This window comes from Canis aureus, chromosome 28 (assembly GCF_053574225.1).
Source record: "Canis aureus isolate CA01 chromosome 28, VMU_Caureus_v.1.0, whole genome shotgun sequence".
NCBI lineage: Eukaryota > Metazoa > Chordata > Mammalia > Carnivora > Canidae > Canis > Canis aureus.
Window position 1 is genome coordinate 617,649 of NC_135638.1, and position 21,473 is coordinate 639,121.

The 21,473-nt window shown below is 36.9% G+C and overlaps 1 protein-coding gene across 6 annotated transcripts in view; it reads right to left on the reverse strand.

The window, feature by feature from the left end:
• The window catches only part of CPQ (carboxypeptidase Q), a 319,086-nt gene that overhangs the window by 209,217 nt on the left and 88,396 nt on the right, over positions 1-21,473 (reverse strand). For all 6 annotated transcript variants that reach the window (XM_077876166.1, XM_077876164.1, XM_077876170.1 and 3 more), the window contains one exon: positions 290-497. In XM_077876166.1, the coding sequence (XP_077732292.1) occupies positions 290-497 (208 nt within the window). The remainder of the gene's footprint in view (positions 1-289; positions 498-21,473) is intronic.

Below are 21,473 nucleotides of genomic sequence, written 5' to 3' on the forward strand. Positions count from 1 at the left end.
TACACATATATATATATATGTGTGTGTCTGCGTGTGAGCCGCTACTCAGAGGGTGAATTCCCATACCATGGATCCTATTTCACTCTTCAATTTGTTGTAAAACTTTTGGTGGGAAATACCTGTGTGTGTGTGTGTGTGTGTGTGTGTGTGTGTGTGTGTCCTGCCTTCAATGAGCTTATAAGGACCATCTCTGTAGATTCATGTTCTCTCTTTTCCCAACCATCTCTAAAAGCTGATACTTGGCCACAAAACCCTATTCCCAGACAGCCTATGCACCTCCTTCACTCACCTGCTCTGGGTATTTGCTTCCAATGATCTCTGCTACAGTGTTGAAGGAATCAGCGTCTGGGTAGTTCTTTGCTCCCATCTTCAGCTGAATAACAATTCTGTTCCCACGAGAAGCCATTCTTGACATCATCTCTGCATCTTCCACCGTAATACAAGCTGTTGGGATTTTCGGCACACCATCCTGATATTCCTGAATACCTGTGTGGGGACTTAAGAAAAGAAACCACCAGGTTACCTTAAAAGTAGAAATGGACCAAGCGTATTTTTTTAAGTCTCTGTAGTTGGCATTTGACTCTCACTGATCCTTGTTTGCACATGAGAAATAGGATGGGCGGGCAATATTAGTTTATTCATTTTTGATATAAATATAATTTTTCTTCTCGGTAAAAATAGAAACTACAACTTAACAATCATCTCATTGAAAACATTATGTGAGATTTATCGTGATTTGATGATCCTTTAAAGTTGCAAATTGCCTCAAACTCAAAAGACATTAACAATGCCTTCCCAACCAAGAGGTGAGGGAACACGTGTTTGAGGAGACAAAGAAACTCAGAAGCCCACCAGGATTGCAGACCAGAAGACCCACACATCTGGAAGAAAGCTGCCCACATGCATCCAGCTCTCTGGTCACCGACTGGCTCTGCGGATACCCGCTTCCCACTCAAACACGGATCCGAACACGTAGCCCTGCTTTGGTGGGGGAATGCTCTACAGGAAAACTCTACAACAATGGGAAATATTTGTGTTCCCATGAAGAAAAGTGCTGAATAAACCCCAATCTCTGATGTCACTGCCACAAGAAAAAGAAAACTATTATAATTTTGGCACTAAAAAAAGAATTACCCGAACACTCAAGTTTTTCCTGGTAATTTCCAGATGCTCTTAGATTACTCAAAACACTCGTAATTAAAATTTCTATAAATGTATTGTTTTCTAACAACCTCTATGCATCCTAATTGAGTTTATCAGACTCATTTCCTAAAATCGCTCTTTCAATCTGTCCCTTTTCACTCCTGAGGTACGACGACTCCAAACCCTCCCAAACCACAGCTCCCTCGGGACCACGCTGGCACAGCTTCAGTGTGCACCACACCCTCTCGGTCTATTCCCATCTTCTGTTAAGGAGCAAAAAGTCTTCTGTTTAAAAGTAATTTTGCTTTCCCCATCTCCATGTTTGTTTCAGATTGCCTCAAATTTGCAGAGAGCCCTCCTCTCAGCCACAACACATGTCTTTCCTACAGAAGTGGCTCCAGCCTCCACATGCATAAACATGATGATCCAATCTTATCACTGCTTTCTTCCTGTGACTGCACATTTGTGACAAAATGTCTGGTGACTGACTATTTACTTAGAGAAAGTGCATAGCAAAATGATTAAGAACAGAGACTCTGAAGCAAAACCATCTAGGTTCAAATCTCAGCTGTGGCACTTATTGCTAACTGACCTCGGGCAAATTATATATACTTGCTTGAGTGGCTTCATCTATAAATTAAAGTGATAATGATAATACTTAATTCACAGAGTTATTTTGCAGACTCACTTAATTTATACAAGTGAATCACTTGACATGAAACATAGCACTTGATAAATGCTAAATATTTATTTTGTTAACCTATTACATTATCCCTGCAGAGCAAGACTATCTAATCTCAAATCCTTAGCACCATCTTACACACCTTGTATTAACATTTCTTAAGTATTAGTTTTCATCAAGAGAGAGGCACATGACTTAAAAACTCAAAAATTGTAATACAGAATCTGAATCTCTGCTCTGGAATATGCCTAATCCACTCTAACTTCTGGTTCAGGGTAGGCTATCAGGTCACATAACCCAGGTCAAATCCTGGCTCTACCATGAAAGGAAGCAAACCACATGACCTCACTGTTTCTGAATTTCCGCATCTGTAAAGTAGAGAATAATATTCCACTGTAAAGTAGTGAATAAAATAGATAATAATAATTATTATTATTAATAATTAAGTATAATAATAATTAAGTATAATAATACTAATAATTAGTATTGACTTCATAAGATAGGAGGATAATAATATATGTAAAGAATTTAAAATGGTATTTGGCACATTATAATCATTAATTAGTAAATATTAGTTATTATTATTTCTTCAGTGCTAATTTTCCCCACTGAATTGGTAGAGTGATTAATAACCAAAAGTATTTTGAAACATGTAGGAAGACAATTTAAATATTTATTGTTCAGATTACCTTACATGATGTCTGGAATTCAACAAACTCTCCTTGTTTTCAGACTCTCTTACTCAAGAAAAGGTCAGTGTAACACTTCTCAACAGGTTCTTTTTTTTAGTTTTTATTTAAATTCCGGTTAGCTAACATTCAGCGTAATATTGGTTGCAGGCGTACAGTATAGTGACTCACGTCGATACAACACCTTGGTGCTCATCACAAGTGCACTCCTTAATCCCTATCAGATATTTAACCTATGTCTCCACCCACCTCCCCTCCAGTAACCATTAGTTTGTTCTCTATATTTAAGAGTCTGTTTCTTGGTTTTCCAATCTCTCTCTTTTCTTTCCTTTTGCTCATTTGTTTTGTTTAAATTATGTTTCTTTTTTTATAATAAATTCATTTTTATTGGTGTTCAATTTGCCAACATACAGAATAACACCCAGTGCTCAGCCCGTCAAGTGCCACCCTCAGTGCCCGTCACCCATTCACCCCCACCCCCTGCCCTCCTCCCCTTCCACCACCCCTAGTTCATTTTCCAGAGTTAGGAGTCTTCATGGTCTGTCTCCCTTTCTGATATTTCCTACCCATTTCTTCCTCCTTCCCTTCTATTCTCTTTCACTATTATTTATATTCCCCAAATGAATGAGACCATATGTTTGTCCTTTTCCAATTGACTTATTTCACTCAGCATAATACCCTCCAGTTCCATCCACGTCGAAACAAATGGTGGGTATTTGTCATTTCTAACGGCTGAGTAATATTCCATTGTATACATAAACCACATCTTCTTTATCCATTCATCTTTCAATGGACACCAAGTTGTGTGGAATCAGAAAAGACTCCAAATAGCCAGGGGAATTTTAAAAAAGAAAACCATAGCTGGGGGCATCACAATGCCAGATTTCAGGTTGTACTACAAAGCTGTGGTCATCAAGACAGTGTGGTCCTGGCACAAAAACAGACACATAGATCAATGGAACAGAATAGAGAATCCAGAAGTGGACCCTGAACTTTATGGTCAACTAATATTCGATAAAGGAGGAAAGACTATCCACTGGAAGAAAGACAGTCTCTTCAATAAATGGTGCTGGGAAAATTGGACATCCACATGCAGAAGAATGAAACTAGACCACTCTCTTGCACCAGACACAAAGATAAACTCAAAATGGATGAAAGATCTAAATGTGAGACAAGATTCCATCAAAATCCTAGAGGAGAACACAGGCAACACCCTTTTTGAACTCGGCCTTTTTGAACTTCTTGCAAGATACATCCACGAAGGCAAAAGAAACAAAAGCAAAAATGAACTATTGGGACTTCATCAAGATAAAAAGCTTTTGCACAGCAAAGGATACAGTCAACAAAACTCAAAGACAACCTACAGAATGGGAGAAGATATTTGCAAATGATGTATCAGATAAAGGGCTAGTTTCCAAGATCTACAAAGAACTTATTGAACTCAACAGCAAAGAAACAAACAATCCAATCATGAAATGGGCAAAATACATGAACAGAAATCTCACAGAGGAAGACATAGACATGGCCAACACGCACAGGAGAAAATACTCTGCATCACTTGCCATCAGGGAAATACAAATCAAAACCACAATGAGATCCCACCTCACACCAGTGAGAATGGGGAAAATTAACAAGGCAGGAAACCACAAATGTTGGAGAGGATGTGGAGAAAGGGGAACCCTCTTACACTGTTGGTGGGAATGTGAACTGGTGCAGCCACTCTGGAAAACTGGGTGGAGGTTCCTCAAACAGTTAAAAATAGACCTGCCCTACGACCCAGCAATTGCACTGTTGGGGATTTACCCCAAAGATGCAGATGCAATGAAATGCCGGGACATCTGCACCCCAATGTTTCTAGCAGCAATATCCACAATAGCCAAACTGTGGAAGGAGCCTCGGTGTCCATCAAAAGATAAATTATGTTTCTGAACAAATTTGTGCCAATAAGTTAGAGGTAAGAGTTTTCAAAGTGGGGATAGTAAGTTTGGCATGTACCTATGGTTCCAATGAGGAAAATAGCACCAAAAGCATCTTCCAACTATGGTTTTGAATTCAAGATATAAAAGCTTTTATAATTTGTTTCTGCAATTAAGAGTGTCCTCCAGTAATGCAATCCAGCACCGTTTAGTAGAAGTAGGTAGAATAAGGACTCGACACTTTTAGTTGGAGTCCTGTACTTTCACTGTCAATTGTTCTACAGGTGATGATCAGCATTGAACACCACCTTCCTGCTCCCATTTATAACCATACCTGCAATTTAACTATAAAGGAAGCTGTAAAATAAATCAAAACAATTATGTTGAAAAAGTAATACCAATTCTTTACAAATTCTTCCAAAAACTATAAGGGACTACTTCCCAACTTAATCTATAAGGTTGCCATTACTGATATCAAAACCAGACAAAGATATTATAAGAAAAGAAAACTATGGACCAATTGCTTTTATGAATATAAATGCAAAAAAATCCTCAACAAAATATAAGCAAACTGATGCCAGCAACCAATAAAAAGGATTACACACCATGACCAAGAGGGATTTATTCCAGAAATGCAAAGTTGGTTAACATCCGAGAATCAATCAATGTAATATATCATATAAAATACAAAAGGACAAACGGTGCATGATCATCTCAATAGATGCTGAAAAAATATTGACAAAATCTAATACTCCTTTATGATTAAAAAAGGCGGGGCAGCCCTGGTGGCTCAGTGGTTTAGTGCCACCTTCAGCCTGGGGCCTGATCCTGGAGACCCAGGATTGAGTCCCACATCGAGCTCCCTGCATGGAGCCTGCTTCTCCCTCTGCCTGTGTCTCTGCCTCTCTCTCTCTGTATTGCTCATAAATAAAATAAAATAAAATAAATAAATAAATAAATAAATAAATAAATAAATAAATAAATGGCTATAGTAGCAAGATAGTGTAGCAGTGGTATAAGGATAGACACACATCAATAAAATATCATTTAAAGTCCAACAATAAACCCTTACAAGAATAGTCAGTTCATTTTCAACAAGGGTGCCAAGAAAATTCAATGGAATAGAAAAGTATTTTCAGGGATCCCTGGGTGGCACAGCGGTTTGGCGCCTGCCTTTGACCCAGGGCGCGATCCTGGAGACCCGGGATCGAATCCCACGTCGGGCTCCTGATGCATGGAGCCTGCTTCTCCCTCTGCCTCTCTCTCTCTCTCTCTCTGTGTGTGTGTGACTATCATTAAAAAAAAAAAAAAAAAAAAAGAAAAGTATTTTCAAAGAAATGGTGCTGGGGCCAACCAAATATCCACAGTAAGAGAAAAAAGTTGCACCCATATATCATACATATATAAAAATCAATTAAAAATTTAATCACAGGGGGAACCTGGGTGGTTCATTTGGTGAAGTGTCCAACTCTTGATTTTGGCTTAGGTCATGATCCAAGGTTGTGAGATCAAGCCCTGCACTGAGCTCTGTGCTGGGTGTGTAGCCTGCTTAAGATTCTCTCTCCCTCTTCCTCTTCCCCTTCCCCCCACTCAGATACACACTCTCTCTCCCCCACCTCTAAAAAAATAAAAATAAAGATATAAATAAAAATAAAATCTTTTAAAAATTTAATCATAGACCTAAATGTAAAAGCTAAAACCATAAAACTTCATGACCTTGGGGAAGGAAATTATTTCTCAGATACCTCAAAATCATAAGCAACCAAAGGAAAAATAGATAAATTGAACCATCAAAATTGTAAACCTTTGTATTTCAAAAGACATCATTAATAAGTGAAAGCACAGAATGGGAGAATAATTTTGTAAATTGTGTACCTGGTAAGGCACTTGAATCTAAAATATATACAGACTTCTTAGAAACTCAATAGCAAAATATCTCCCTAATTAAAAAATGGGAAAACTATGTGAATAGACTTTCTCCAAGTAAAATATACAAACAGATGATAGTGCATAACAGGATGCTAAATATCATTAGACATAAGGAAAATGCAAATCCAAACCACAATGAAATGCCACTTCATACCCCTATGCATCCACTCAAAATATACTTCTGTTCATAAGTCCCCTTGATGATAAACTATTTCTCATCAAGCTGGACTTCTCGATTTTTTTCTCTGCTTTTATGTCTCCTTCGGCCTTTAGAAGTCATTTTGTGAATACCTCCGTTTCACAAAACACCAGAAGATAAGTCAGGAAATAGAGGACTTAATACAATAAACCCACCTGATCTAACAGACCATTCTATCCAACAATAGCACACACGTTCTTCTCAAGCACACATGGAATGTTTTCCGGATAGACAGTGTTAGGCCATAAAGTGAGTCCCAACAGATTTAAAAAGGGATATATATATCATGCAAAGCATCTTCCTTGGCCACAACAGAATGGAGTTAGAAAAATAACAGAAGGAAAATGAAAATTCACAAATTTGTGGAAACTAAACAGCACACTCTTAACCAGCCAGTGGATCAAAGAAGAAATCACAAGGGAAATTATAAAATATTCAGATGTGAATGAAAAAAAATTTTAAACCACAATATGCCAAAACATATAGAGTGCAGCAAAAGCACCACTGAGGGGAAAGTTTGTAGTGATAAATCAAAAAACAGGAAGGATCTAAAATCAACCACCTAACTTTAAAACTTAAGGAACCAGAAATAGAATAAGAAGAACAAATTGAACTTAAAGCTAGTGGAAGAAAGTAAATAAAGATTAGAACAGAGATTTTTATTAATTTTTTTAAAAAGATTTTATCTATTTATTCGAGAGAGAGGGAGAGAGGCAGAGACACAGGCAGAGGAAGAAGCAGGCTCCATGCAGGGAGCCCGATGTGGGACTCAATCCCAGATCTCTAGGATCATGCCCTGGGCTGAAGGCAGGCGCTAAACTGCTGAGCCACCCAAGGATCCCCTGAGCCAGCCAGGGATCCCTAGAACAGATATATTTTTTTTTATAAAAAGATTAGAGCAGAGATAAATGAAACAGAGAATATAAAAACAACAGAAAAATCAATAAAACCAAAAGTTGGTTCTTTGAAAATATCAACAAAATTGACAAACCTTTAGCTAGGTGGACTAAGAAATATAGAGAGAACAGTCACATTACTAAAATGAGCAATAAAATTGAGGACATTACTACCAATTCCACAGAAATTTTTTAAAAAAAGGACCATAAGAGAGTATATGAACAATTATATGCTAATAAATTGGATAACCTAAATGAAATGGAAAAATTTCTAGGAACACAAAACCTACCAACTTTAAATCATGAATAAATAGAAAATCTGAATATATATGTAACTGGTAAGGAAACTGAAACAGTAATCAAGAAAATCTCCTGACAAGGAAAAGTCCTGGACATGATGGCTTCATGGTCAAATTCTATCTAACATTTAAAGAACTAACAGCAACCCTTCTTAAACTTTTTTAAAAAATTAAATAGGGATTACTTTCTAATTCATTCTATGAAGCCAGCATTCCCCTAATACCAAAACCAGGCAAGGACGCCACAAGGAAATAAACTATGACTAATAACCCTTAGGAATACTGATGTAAAAATACTCAACAAAATCCTTGCAAACAGTAGCATATTAAAAGGATTATATGCCATGACTAAGTGGAATTTATTCCTAGAATGCAAAGATGGTTCAACATAAAGAATCAATGTAATTTACCACATTAACAGTATTAAGGGAGGGAAACATATAATCATCTTAAGTAATGAAGAAAAAGCATGTGACAAATTTCAAGACCCTTCCATGATAAAAACAGTCAAAAAACTAAAAATATAAAGAAATTACCTTAACATAATTAAAGTCATATATGAAAAACCCACAGCAAACATACTCAATGGTGAAAAACTGAAAGATTTTCCTCTGAAATCAGGAATACTGTAAGGATGCTAACTTTTGCAACTTCTGTTCAAAACAGAAGTACTATAAGTTCTTGCATAAATGCTCATTCATGCAAAAAAAAAAAGAAATAAAAGGTATTAAATTAGAAAGGAAAAAGTAAAATTATATTGCTCACAGGTGATGTGATCTTATATGTACAAAAGGCTAAAGACTCCACACACACACAACCTTTTAGAATAAACAAACTCACTCAAGTAACAGGATACAAAGCTAACACATAAGAATCACTTGTATTTCTATACATGAAAAATGAACAATCTGAAATGGATGCTACATAAACAACTTCATTTACAATAGCATTGAAAAGACTAAAATACATAGGAATTAACTTAACCAAGGAGGTGAAAGACTTGTACAATGAAAACTACAAAACACTGTTGAAAGCAATTAAAGGTAATATAAATAAACAAAAACATGTTCCATGTTCTTGGATTGGAAGACTCGTACTGTTAATATGTCAATATTCACCGAAACAGTCTACAGATTCAATGCAATCCTTACCAAAAATCCCAAAGACATGTTTTGCAGAAATAGAAAAAAAAAAAAAAAACTTAAAATCTATATGGCGTCTCAAAAGATGCTTAATAGCCAAAATAATCTTGAAAAAGAACAAAGCTGGATGACTCACACTTTCTGATTTCAAAACTTACCACAAAGCTACCACAAGCAAAATAGTGTTATACTTGCATAAAGATAAAGACAGATGCATAGACCAATGAAATAAAATAGCCCAAAAATAAACCCTTTGATATATGGGATTTTTGACAGGTGCAAAGACCTTCCAATAAGAAAAGGGCAGACTTTTCAACAAATGGTGCCAGGAAAACTAGATATCCACATGCAAAAGAACAAAGTTGGACCCTTATTTAATATGATACACAAAAATCAACTCAAAATGTATCAAAGATGAAAGATCTAAAACTCTAAAACCCTTAGAAGAAAAATGTAGGGCAAAAGCTTCATGACATTAGATTCGGCAATGATTTCTTGGAATGACATCAAAGGCAAAGGCAACAAAAGAAAAAATAGACAAATTAGGCTTCATGAATATTAGAAAATGTTGTGCATTAAAAGGCAATATCAACAGGTAAAAAGGCAACACACGTAATGATGGAAAATGTTTGCAAATCATATCTCTGGTAAGGGGTTAAACTTCAAAATAATTAGAGAACTCCAAAAGCTGAACAACAAAAGCCAGACAACCCAATTTGAAAGTGCGCAAAGACTTGAATAAGCATCTCAACAGAGAGAATATACAAGTGGCCAATAAGCCCACGGAAAGATGCTCAGCATCACTAATCATTAGGGAAATGCAAATCAAAACTAATGAGAAAGCACCTTATACCTATTAGGATGTCTACTGTCAAGAAACAGAAAATAACAGGTGTTGGTAAGAAGGCAGAGAAATTAGAACCTTTGTGCACTATGATGGGGAATATAAAATAGACTCTTTGGGAAACAGTACGGTAGTTCCTTAAAAAATTAAAAGTAGAATTATCATATGATCTGGCAATTCCACTTCTGGCCATATATCTAAAACAATTAAAAGCAGAGTCTCAAGGATACACACTCATGTTCCTAGTAGCATTATTGATGATAGCTGAAACGTGGAAGCGACCCTAGTGTTCATCAGTGGATGAATTGATAAACAAGCGAGGTATAAATATATGATGGAACATTATTCAGCCTTAAAAAGGAAGGAAATTCTGACGGTACAACACGGAGAAACATTGAGGTCATTACGCTAAGTGAAATGAGGCAGTCACAGAAAAACAAATACCATACGATTCCACTTATATGAGGTACTTAGAGTAATCAAAATTACAGAGGCCGAAAGTAGAATGGGGGTTTCCAGGGGCTGGTGGGAAGTGGAAAAAGAGGAGTTACTGTTTGATGGGTGTGGAATTTCAGTTTTTCAGGATGAAAGAGTCATGGAGATGGATGGTTCCGAAGTTGCACATTATGAACGTGTCTAGTACCACTAAGATGTACACTTAAAGGGGGCAAGATGGTAAAATTTTATGACACTTGTATTTCAAAAAGCCATTACATAAAATAAAATCCAATATTGTGTAAATTATAGGCAAAAGTATACATTCACTCCTCGCCGATGGTATTGTTAAATCTGTTTAATATTTTCTGGAGCGTGATCTCCCGTATGTAGCAAGAACTATAATACTTCTTACTTTGTTTGCTTATTCTGCTTTGGAGAACACACACTTTGGCAATATTAAAAAATAAAAAATAAACAATTTCTATATTTCCTGCAGCTCTGTGTATAAATGTAAAAATCTAGAAACAATCGAGCAGAGGTAGCAGGAAAATGAAAGACTGGCATGGCACGTAAATGGCCAAAAGCAATACATGGAAACATGTAGATGAAATAATGTTAAGTTGAAATAAAAAAGCCCAACACTGACTGCAGACGATAAAAATTGGACACGAATCTGCAGGGATATAAATTAAGTTAATATCCACTTGATTCTTTGAGAAACTACACTCATCCTGTGAGGCTGTAATCACGTGAACGGCAACATTACCAATAAGCAGAATTAAATTCTTGAAAATCTCTGTAAAATAACCTGGAAGCCAAGCCTGACGCTATCACGGTGGCAGTTTGAATCCCTGCAATACTAGGTCACAGGCGTTTGGGCACCTGTGGCAAATTAACAGAAAAATATCTGTTGAAATTTTCTCTTCTTCCACCATCAATTACATGAAACACTTGCAGCTGAATGCGGCGCGGTGCCGGCCCGTCGATGTGCCATCCCGGCGGAGTTCCAAAGCTAATATTTTCTTGATGTCAGTCGCATTTGTGCTCAAGGACTTCCAAGCATCTGGGAGTGTTTTAGCTGTTTATTCGTATTTGTGTGCATCTTCTCAGCCTCACAGGCCAGAGGTACCTGCTTTAGTCCTCCGATCTTCAGCATCGCTGTACAGGAGATCTCTTTCCCACAATGCTGTGGCGGGGCACCGAGTTAATTCAGAAGAGACTCCTGGCACAGATAGGAAATCGGCACTCAGATGCTTCAAAGGAGGAAAATAACCTCTACAAACAGCATCTGTGCATCATTATCAGCAAATTTGCTTAAACAAGAAATTTCCATAAAGTAAAAATAGATGCCCTGCCCTTTGCTTTAATTTTTTTTTCCCCTTGGCCCTTTCTAAGCTTTATTTTGGTATTAGTTCCCACCCACCCCCTTGTTTTTAGGCACCACAAATGGGTCTTTACTCAAGTAGAGGAGTATTAAACCCTACAGATTTAAGAAAGTGGTATTCTTATCGCACGGGCCTCTACAGCATAGAGCTTCCATCAAAAATCACAACGTGCCATAAAGAGAAGTTAACTGTGACAGAGCAGCCCGTGGGACATCCCCGTGGAACATCCCCCCCATTGCGTTTACGGAGCGTTTGCTACAGGCCTGGGGTGTGCTCTACCTACATGAGCTCATTTCCAGTCACTGTGACCCACGAGGTAAGTGCTCTTACTCTCCCACCTTGCAGCTCAGAGACGGAGCCACGGCGTCACAGCGAGACGCCGACAAAGCAGAGTGGACCCTGCAGGCTGCTGAGGGCCGTCCTCTAAGCTCGGGCGCCCACAGCTCCTGCCACGTGCCACTCAGGCAGCAACGACCCTGACTTTGATGGCGATGCTGTGGTGATGAGGGTGACCACCGTCGACAGCAATGAAGACATCACTGGCTGTTGGACACTGAGCCACACGCTGAGTGAGACAATCTCACGCGTTATCTTAGTCAGTCTTCGCATCCACTTGGAGACAGGCGCCCACGGGCCATGTCTGGAGGGAACTGACGGTGCAGCTTCACGAAGAGCTCCAGTGCTCTGGGCGAGAGGAGTGGACGTGGACACCAAGCTTCTCTTTCCAGGTTCAAGGGAGCATGTTCAAGCCACACAGCACCTCTTACTCGTGCACATCCCTCCTGCTGGCAGACTGAGAAAGCTGCCACCTTGCGACGTAGAGCTCTTGCACCGGGCCTGCCACGTAACTTGGCGCTCACGAATGATAAGCCACCCACATCACCGCCCGGATTTTACGTACACTCCTGTACTGAACTAGCACAGGGCATTGTAACTCTTCACATATTTTATACCCATTATTCATCCTTTATCTGTTCCAGACCATCAGCTCTACGACAACAAAGACATTATCTTTGTTGCTCTTGTCTACCCCGTGTGCTAGCACAGTTTTCAGTCCAGAATACGTGCTCAGAAAACAGAATTTTCCTACCTGTGGCTTCTGACACCAATTTTCTCTCTTCATAATACTATCTCCTCGGAACTCTATGTCGTTTTTCCCAGACATTATTATTCATTGATCATGCATCATGTGTCAGAATCACGCGGCGGTTTTGATAAAACACAAATCATCCAGCTCAACATCCAGAATCTGCGACTCAGGAGGTGCAGAGTAGGGCCAAGGAACATGCATTTCTAACAAATTCCCAGGGATCTAAGCCAGATCCCCAATCTGAATATGTAAAATCAGCGTATCAGTCAAGATAGGTGACATCATACTGCGATGCAGATATTGCTGGTCCACGTGTTGGAGAGCTCAAGCCTTCATCGGAAGAGTTTATTCAAAAATAGCTGTTTTGCCAATGGAAAAGGTGTATTCTCGACCGAGTACTCATTGCTAGGGAATCTGTCACAAACATACACACGTGTGTATTATGTGCAAGACACGATTACAGGTTCTATGAAAGAAACCCCAGGCCTTAAGACAGTGACATTATTTGGGACAATATTTGTTTCATGAGAATTATGGACTTAATGAATATATAACAAACCCACCCAAATTCACACAACAAGAGGAGAATTAGCCCTCCAAAGCCATCACTATGCGAAGCTGCATGGTTATCGCAATAATTGCCCAATGCTCTAAACATTTTTGGGACTTTGTCCTCTAAAATTGCCTTCAGAATATTTTGGCAGCCTTCCAAATGGTCATAATGGAAGCAAAATTAGGTATTTTAAAATTAGAGTTGATTGTTGGAAATGGCCAAAATAGGAACAACAGAACAAATGATCTAGGATCCAAAGCCAAGATTTGTTATAAAATAATGAAACTTTTAAAAGTGTAGCTGATCAATTCGATCTGAGGACAGTCTCCAAAAAAAGCGTCAGAAATGTTTACATCAATGGCACCCGTGTTAGAATACGTGTTTGAACGTGGAAGGTATTTACACGATAATGTTGATTAGCTGTATATAGTCTGGCATATTTGTTTAAAATTATTTATTTCAATGGTATTTCTTTTAAAAAATGGAAGCAACCTAAAAACTCAATAAGGAAATTGTGGTATAAATTATGGCATTCAACTTCAATGGAGTATTTTGTGCCCATTAAAATGTTAATTATGAAGTCTATAAAACAATATGAGATTTTTGACATAATATGGAGAAAATTACAAGTTCTTTGTAAACTATGACAAGCAATGTAAAGTTTTATGCGCAAGGAATAGGAGGAAATGTAGGGCTCTAGAAAATGCTTCAGACGGTGGGAGAAATGACAGCATTTTTTCTTTTGAACTTTCTCATTTTTATATAACTACAAAATTTGGACTTAAAAAATTCTTCATCTTAAAAGCTGTTACTGGTATTTGCCAGAGCAACAGAAAAAATGGACAGGGCTAAGCCTAAATATTGTGAGAATGAAGGTATAAATGTTTGTATTTGCATATGATCCGAATTCTCAAATATGCCTGAGGTCAGCTTAAGAAACACTTTGAAAATAGGTGTGTAGGGGGAAATATCACCAATTATTTGAGAATCTGAAGGAGTGCGCCGTGACCTGGCACATAATTCATGAAAATCGAGGTGAGCATGGCTCCACTTGATGACAGGCTAAGCCAGATTCCCAGTCTGAATACGTAAGATCAGTGTATCAGTCAAGATAGGTGACATCACGCTGTGATAACAAACAGCCCCTATGACTCCATTCCTCAAACAATAGATCTTTTTATTTAAGCTTCTTTGAAGAAGAATTGACCAAGCTGTAAGGTATTTAAGGTGTACGTTGAGATGATCTGATATACCTCGCGAAAGTACTCTTCCCACCCAGCTAATTAGCATATCCCTCACGTCACATAGTTATCATTTCTCCTTTGGGTTCGGGGTTGGTTTTGGTGAGAACACTTAAGTTCTACTCTCTTCGCAAAAATTAATTATGCAGCACAGTGTTATCAATTATAGTCCTTATGTTTTATATTAGATCCTCAGACCTCATCCATCTTACAGCTCAAAGTCTGAAGACTTTCACCAGCCTCTTGGTTATTCCCCTGCCATCCCCACCCACCCAGGTCAGGGCAATCAGATTTTTTTCTTTTTTTTTTTTTTAATTTTTTAAAAAATTTTTTATTGGAATTCAATTTGCCAACATACAGCATAACACCCAGTGCTCACCCCGCCAAGTGCCCCCCTCAGTGCCCGTCACCCTGTCACCCCAACCCCCCCGCCCACCTCCCCTTCCACTCCCCCTTGTTCATTTCCCAGATTTAGGAGAAAAACCTCAACATATAAGTGATGCACTGTAGTACTTTTCTTTCTCTGGCTTATTTCACTTAACACCCTCAAGTTCCATTCACGTTATTACAAACGTCACGAGCTCCTCTCGCTTATGGCTGAGAAGATTCCTCGGTGTGCATGTGTGTCGATCCAAGCATCCGTATTCACTCAGTGCCGCAATGACCGTGCGCGTGCAGAGATTCCTTCCATACCCTGTTTCCACTTCCTTCGATGTGTGCCTCTAAGTGGGATTGCTAGATCATACGCTAATTCTATTTTTTATTTTTTGAGGCCGTGCCAGTTACATGCCCACCAACAGTAAATAAGTGTTCGCTTTCTCCACATTCTCACCAACACTCATTATCTCCTCTCCATTTGGTAACGGCCACTCGAACAGGTGTGAGGGGCTACCTCCCTGCAGTTTTAATTTGCATTTCCCTGATGATTAGTGATGTCAAGCACCATTTCACGTGCCTGTTAACCATATACATGCTTTCTGTGGAAAAATGCCTATTCAGTTCCTCTGCCCATTTTTTTTTTTTTTGGACTCTGTCCATTTCTAATTGCACTATTTTTTTTTTTACTACTGAGTTGTGTGAATTCTCTATATATTTTGATATTAACGTCTTAGCAGATGATGTATGATTGGCAAATATTTTTTCCCACTCAGTCGGTTGCTTTTTCACTTTGCTGATGGTTTCCTTTATTGTGCAGAGGACTTTTAGTTTGATGTAGTCCCACTTGTTCATTTTCGCTTTTGTTGTTTTGGTGTCAAATCCAAAAATGTCATTGCCAAGACCAACGTCAAGGAGCTTGCCATCTATATTTTCCACTAAGGATTTTATGGATTCAGGTCTCGTGATCAAGTCTCTAATCCATTCTTAGTTGATTTTTGTGAACGATGTAAGACAGGGGCCTAGTTTCATTTTTTTTACATGTAACCATCTAGTTCTCCTAACAACATTTATTGAAGAGACAACCTTTTTCCCATTGTACATCATTGTCTCCATTATCATAAATTAATTAACCATATATACATCAGTTTCTCGGCTCTCTAGTCTGTCCCATTGATCTATGCATCTGTTTTTTTTTTTTTTTAATGTCAATACGATACTGTTTTGATTCCTACAGCTTTGTAATATCACTTGAATTCAGGCAGAGTGATGCCTTCAGCTTTGTTCCCCTTTCTCAGGATTCTTTTGGTTATTTAGAGTCTTCTGTGATTTCAAAAAAAAAAAAAATAGGATTGTTTTTCTATTTCTGTGAAAAGTGCCAGTAGATTTTTTAGTATTTGCAAAGTATGGGCATTTAATTTTAATGATATTAATTCCTCTAATCCATGAGTATAGAATATCTTTCCACTTATCTGTGTCTTCAATTTCTTTCATCAGTGTCTTACAGATTTTATTATTCCAAGGTATTGTCTTCAGTAAGACTTATTCCAAGGTATTTAATTCTTTTTGATGCAATTGCAAATGGAATTATTTTATTAATTTCTTTTTCTGATAGTTCATTATTAGTATATAGAAATCCACCTGAGTTTTGTATTTTAATTTTGTATCTTACAACTTCACTGAATTCATTTATTACTTCTAATAGTTTTTAGTGGATTCTCTAAGGTTTTCTGTATATCATATTATCTTCAAATAGAGACAGTTTTACTTCTTCTTTCCTGATTTGAATGCCTTTTATTTCTTATTCCTGTCTAACTGCTCTGGCTAGGATTTCCAATACTATGTTGAATAAAGGTGGCAAGAGTGGGCATCCTTACCTTGTTCCTCACCTTAGAGGAAAAACTTTTAGCTTTCACCATTTAATATGATGCTTGCCATGGACCTATCACATATGGACTTTACTGTTTTGAGGTATGTTCCCTCCACATTCACTTTGTTGAGAGTTTTTATCATAAATGAATGTTGAACTTTGTCAAATGCTTTCCCTGTACCTATTGATCATATGATTTTTACACTTCATTTTGTTAATGCAGTGTTTCATATTAATTGATTTGCAGATACTGAACCATCCTTGTATCTCTGGAATAAATCCCACTTGATTATGGTGTACAAACCTTCTATTATATTGTTGAAATCAGTTTGCTAATATTTTGTTGAGGATTTTTACATCTATGTTTAGAAATATTAACCTAAAATTTCCTTTTCTTATAGAGTCCTTCTCTAGCTTTGGTGTCAGGTTAACGCCGGCCTCATAAAATGAGATTGAAAGTGTTTCCTTCTTTTCTATTTTGGAAGAGTTTGAGAAGGATTGGTATCACTTTTTATTTTTATTTTTTATTTTTTTTTATTTATTTTTTTTTTTGGTATCACTTTTTAAAATATTTAGCAGAATTCACCAGTGAAGCTACCTAGTCCTGGCCCTTTCTTCGTGGGAAGTTTTTGATTTCTCATTCAATCTTACTAGAAGTGTTTCTTCTTGATTCAGTCTTGGTAGGTTTATGTTTCTAGGAGCTTAACTGCTTCTTCTAGGTTGTCTAACTTTTTGGCATATAATTGCTCATAGCAGTCTCTTAGGATCCTTTGTATTTCGGTAGCAGTTGTAACGCCTCTTCTTTTCTAATTTTGAGTCCTCTCTCTTTTTTTACTTTTTATGGCTACCTAAAGATTTGTCTATATTATTTACCCTTTCAAAAGCACAGCTCTTAGTTTCATCAATCTTCTTTATTCTCTTTTTAGTCTCTATTTCTGCTATGATCTTTATTTACTTCTACTCATTTTGGATTTATAAATGGTCTCCATCTTATGGAGGGTTTGACTTATGATTTTTCTACTTTACAATAGCGTGAAAGCAATAGGCATTCAGTAAAAACTGTACTTCAAATTTTGAGTTTTGATCTTTTCTAAGGCTAGTGATATATGGACGATACTCTCCTGTGATGCTGAGGAGCAACAGAAAGCCGCAAATCCCATTCAGCCACACATTCATGAGGGTAAACAACCAATACTCTTATAATCACTCTGGACCCATACAACAGTTCTGTTTTTCACTTTCAGGACAATATTCAATAAATTCCATGAGATATTCATCACTTTATCATAAAATAAACTTTGTGTTAGATACTTTTATTCAACTGTGGGCTATTGTAAGTATTTTGAGGACATTTAAGATACATGAAGCTGGGAAGCCCAAGTGGCTCAGTGGTTTAGCACAAACTTCGGCCCAGGGCGTGATCCTAGAGACCCGAAATTGAGTCCCATGTCAGGCTTCCTGCATGGAGCCTGCTTCTCCCTCTGCCTGTGCCTCTGCCTCTCTCTCTCTCTCTCTGTCTCTCATGAATAAATAAATCTTAAAAAAAAATACATGAATCTAAACTAAGGTATTCAGTAGATTAGGTGTATTAAATACAATTTAATACAATATTGTATTAATACAATCTTGTTCAATACGTTGAACAATATTTTCAACTTACACTGGGTTTATCAGGATATAACCCCATCATAAGTCAAGGAAGATATGCAGTTTGTTTTTCTTTTTATAGAGAAAAGAACTTTTTATAGTTCCTTCATATGTCAACTTGGGTTGTTTATTTGAGATCTTTCTTTCTTAATGTGGCATTTATTGCTATGATTTTCCCTCTTACAACTATTTTTGTTGCATAATAATGCAACAATCTTTAGTATCTTGTATCTCTATTTTCACTTATCTCAGGATATTTTCTGATTACTCTATTAATTTCTTCTCTGACCCACTGGTTGAGTTACAAACTGTTCAATCTCCATGTATTTGTGAATTTTTCAGTTTTCTTTTGTAATTGATTTGTGTTTTCATACCATTGTGATTGGAAAAGATACTTGATATAATTTCAATCTTCTTGATCGAAGACTTGTTTAAGACTTGTTCTGGGACTAACATATGATCTGTCCTGGAGAATGTTCGATGTACTCTTGAGAATAACGTATATTCTGCTCCTGCTGGATAGACTGTTCTATAAATATCTGTTAAATCCATGTGGTCTAACATGTACTAAATCCAGTGCTCCTTATTGATTTTCTGAAAAATGGGTTAAAAGAGGGACACTAAATCCCCTGCTATTATTTATTTCTGTGTATTTCTCTTTTCAGGTCTGTTAATGTTTGCTTTATATAATAAGTAGGTGTTTCTATGTTGTATGCATAAATATTTCCAAATGTTATATCCTCTTATTTGATTGACCACTTAAGCATTATATAATGACCCTCTTTGTCTCATGTTATACTTTTTGGCTTAAGGTCTATTTTGTCTAATGGTATTGCTATTTCTGCTTTCTTTTAGTTTCCATTTACATGGAATATGTTTTTCTTCATAATCTCTTCACTTTCAGTCTGTTGTTTCCTTAAAGCAAAAGTGAGTGTCTTATAGGCAGCATATAGTTGAGTCTTGCTGTTGTTTTTTAAATCCATTCAGCTACTCTATGTCTTTTGATTAAGAATTTAGTCCAGGTACATTAAAAGTAATTATTCACAAGTACAAATCTACTATTGCCACTTTGTGAATTGTTTTCTGATTGTTTTGTAATTCTTTTGTTCCTTTCTTCCTTTGCTCTCTTCATTTGTGATTTCATCAATTTTTAGTAGTCGTGTGCTTAAAATCCTTTATCTTTTGTGTATCTACTACTATTGGTTTTTGCTTTGTGGTTTCCATGAGGCTAACATAAAACATATTTATTTATAAGTCTATTTTGAGCTAATAGCAGCTTAGCTTCAAACACATACTAAAGCTCTACATTTTTACTCTCCCTACCCACATGTTTTCAATGTCACAATTCACATCTTCTTTCCTTGTGTACCCATTGACCAGTTATTGAAACAAGGCATGTTACTTTTGTCTTTTAATCTTCTTACTAGATTTATTAACTGATTTTCCCACCACCATTACATTAGAGTATTCTGAATTTAACTACATATTTACCTTTACCAATTCAATTTATACTTTTATATGTTTTCCTGTAACTAATTAGCACACTTTCATTTCAGCTTGAAGAATTCCTTTTAACATCTCTTCTAAAGACAAATTCCATCAGCTTTTACCTGTCTGGAAAACTCTTTATCTTGCTTCCAATTCTGAAGGACAACTTTGGCAGGTACAGTATTCTGGTTGACAGTTTTGTTCTTTCTACACTTTGAGTATATCATGCTATTCCCTTATTCCTGCAAAGATTCTGCTGAAAAGTCTGCTAGTAGTCTTACTGGAGTTCCCTTATACATAACACTTTTTTTTTATTGTCTTTAATTTTTCAGATTTTAATTATAATATGTCTCAGTGGGGGTCTTTTTGGATTCTTCTACAGAGCAACTCTCTGGATTTCCTGGATCCAAACATCTTTTTATTTCCCCAGGTTAGGGAAACTTACGGCCATTATTTCTTTGAATAAGCATTCTGCACCTTTCTCTCTTTCTTCTGCTTCTGGGACCTCTATAATGAGAGTATTGGTCCTCTTGATAGTGTCTCACAAGTACTTTAAGTCATCTTAAGTCTTTTTAATTCACTTCTCTTTTTGCTGCTCTGATTGGATGAATTCCACTGCCACGGTTTCAAGTTCCCTGACCCCTTCCTCTGCTTGATACAGTCTGCTCTTAAACCTGTCTCTCAAATTTTCAGTGTAATTATTTTATCCTTCAGATCTGTGATTTCTATCTGGTATTTTCTTATATTTTCTATCTCTGTGTTGAAATTCTCACTTTCTTCATACATTGTTCTGACCTCAGTAAACATCTTCATGACCATTATTTTCAAATCTTCATGAGGTAAATCACATCAACATTTCATTATGGTCTGTTTCTGTAGTTTTACCTTGTTCTTTTGTTGGAACATACTCTTCTGTTTCTTCATTTTCCTTAACTTTCTTTGTAGGTTTCTACACATTAGTAAAACAGTCAACTCTTCTGTCTTGAGGGAGTGTTTTCCTATACCATTTAGCCCAGCCTAAGCTTTTGATTGTCTCTCAAAACTTTGTGAATATCCAAGCTTTCATCTTTGTTCATAGTGGCTCCCAGTAGTTGAGGGTGTGCTAAGACTTGTCAATGTTCCAAAGGGAGGATCTCACTCATTATCTAGATACAGGCTGATTGGAATTCAGATCCTCAGGCAGTAGCTTTTCAAATATGCAAATAGACTTCCTTCTGGGAAAGACCAGTAGATGAGTTTTTGTATCTGCTAACTATGCATTGAGCCCTGGGGAGATCACTAGTTAAGAACTGTTTCTTTTCTTACCAAAGTTCTGTGGGACTGGCAAAAGCAGGCTCCACAAGAATAGAAGCTAAAAAAGCAACAGAGCAGATCAAGAAAGCAGAAGCAGGTTCTTTTAAAAGATCAACAAAATTGATAAACCTTTAGCTAAACTCATCAAAAGAGGAAAAATAGAGAGGACTCAAATAAATAAAATCAGAAATTGAAATAAGAAATAATAACCAACACTACAGAAATACAAAGTACTATGAGAAAATATTATGAGAAATTAATGTCGACAAATTAGAGAACCTAAAAGAAATGGATAAATTCCTGGAAACATGTAACCTCCCAAAATTTAATCAAGAAGAAATAGAAAATTTGAAC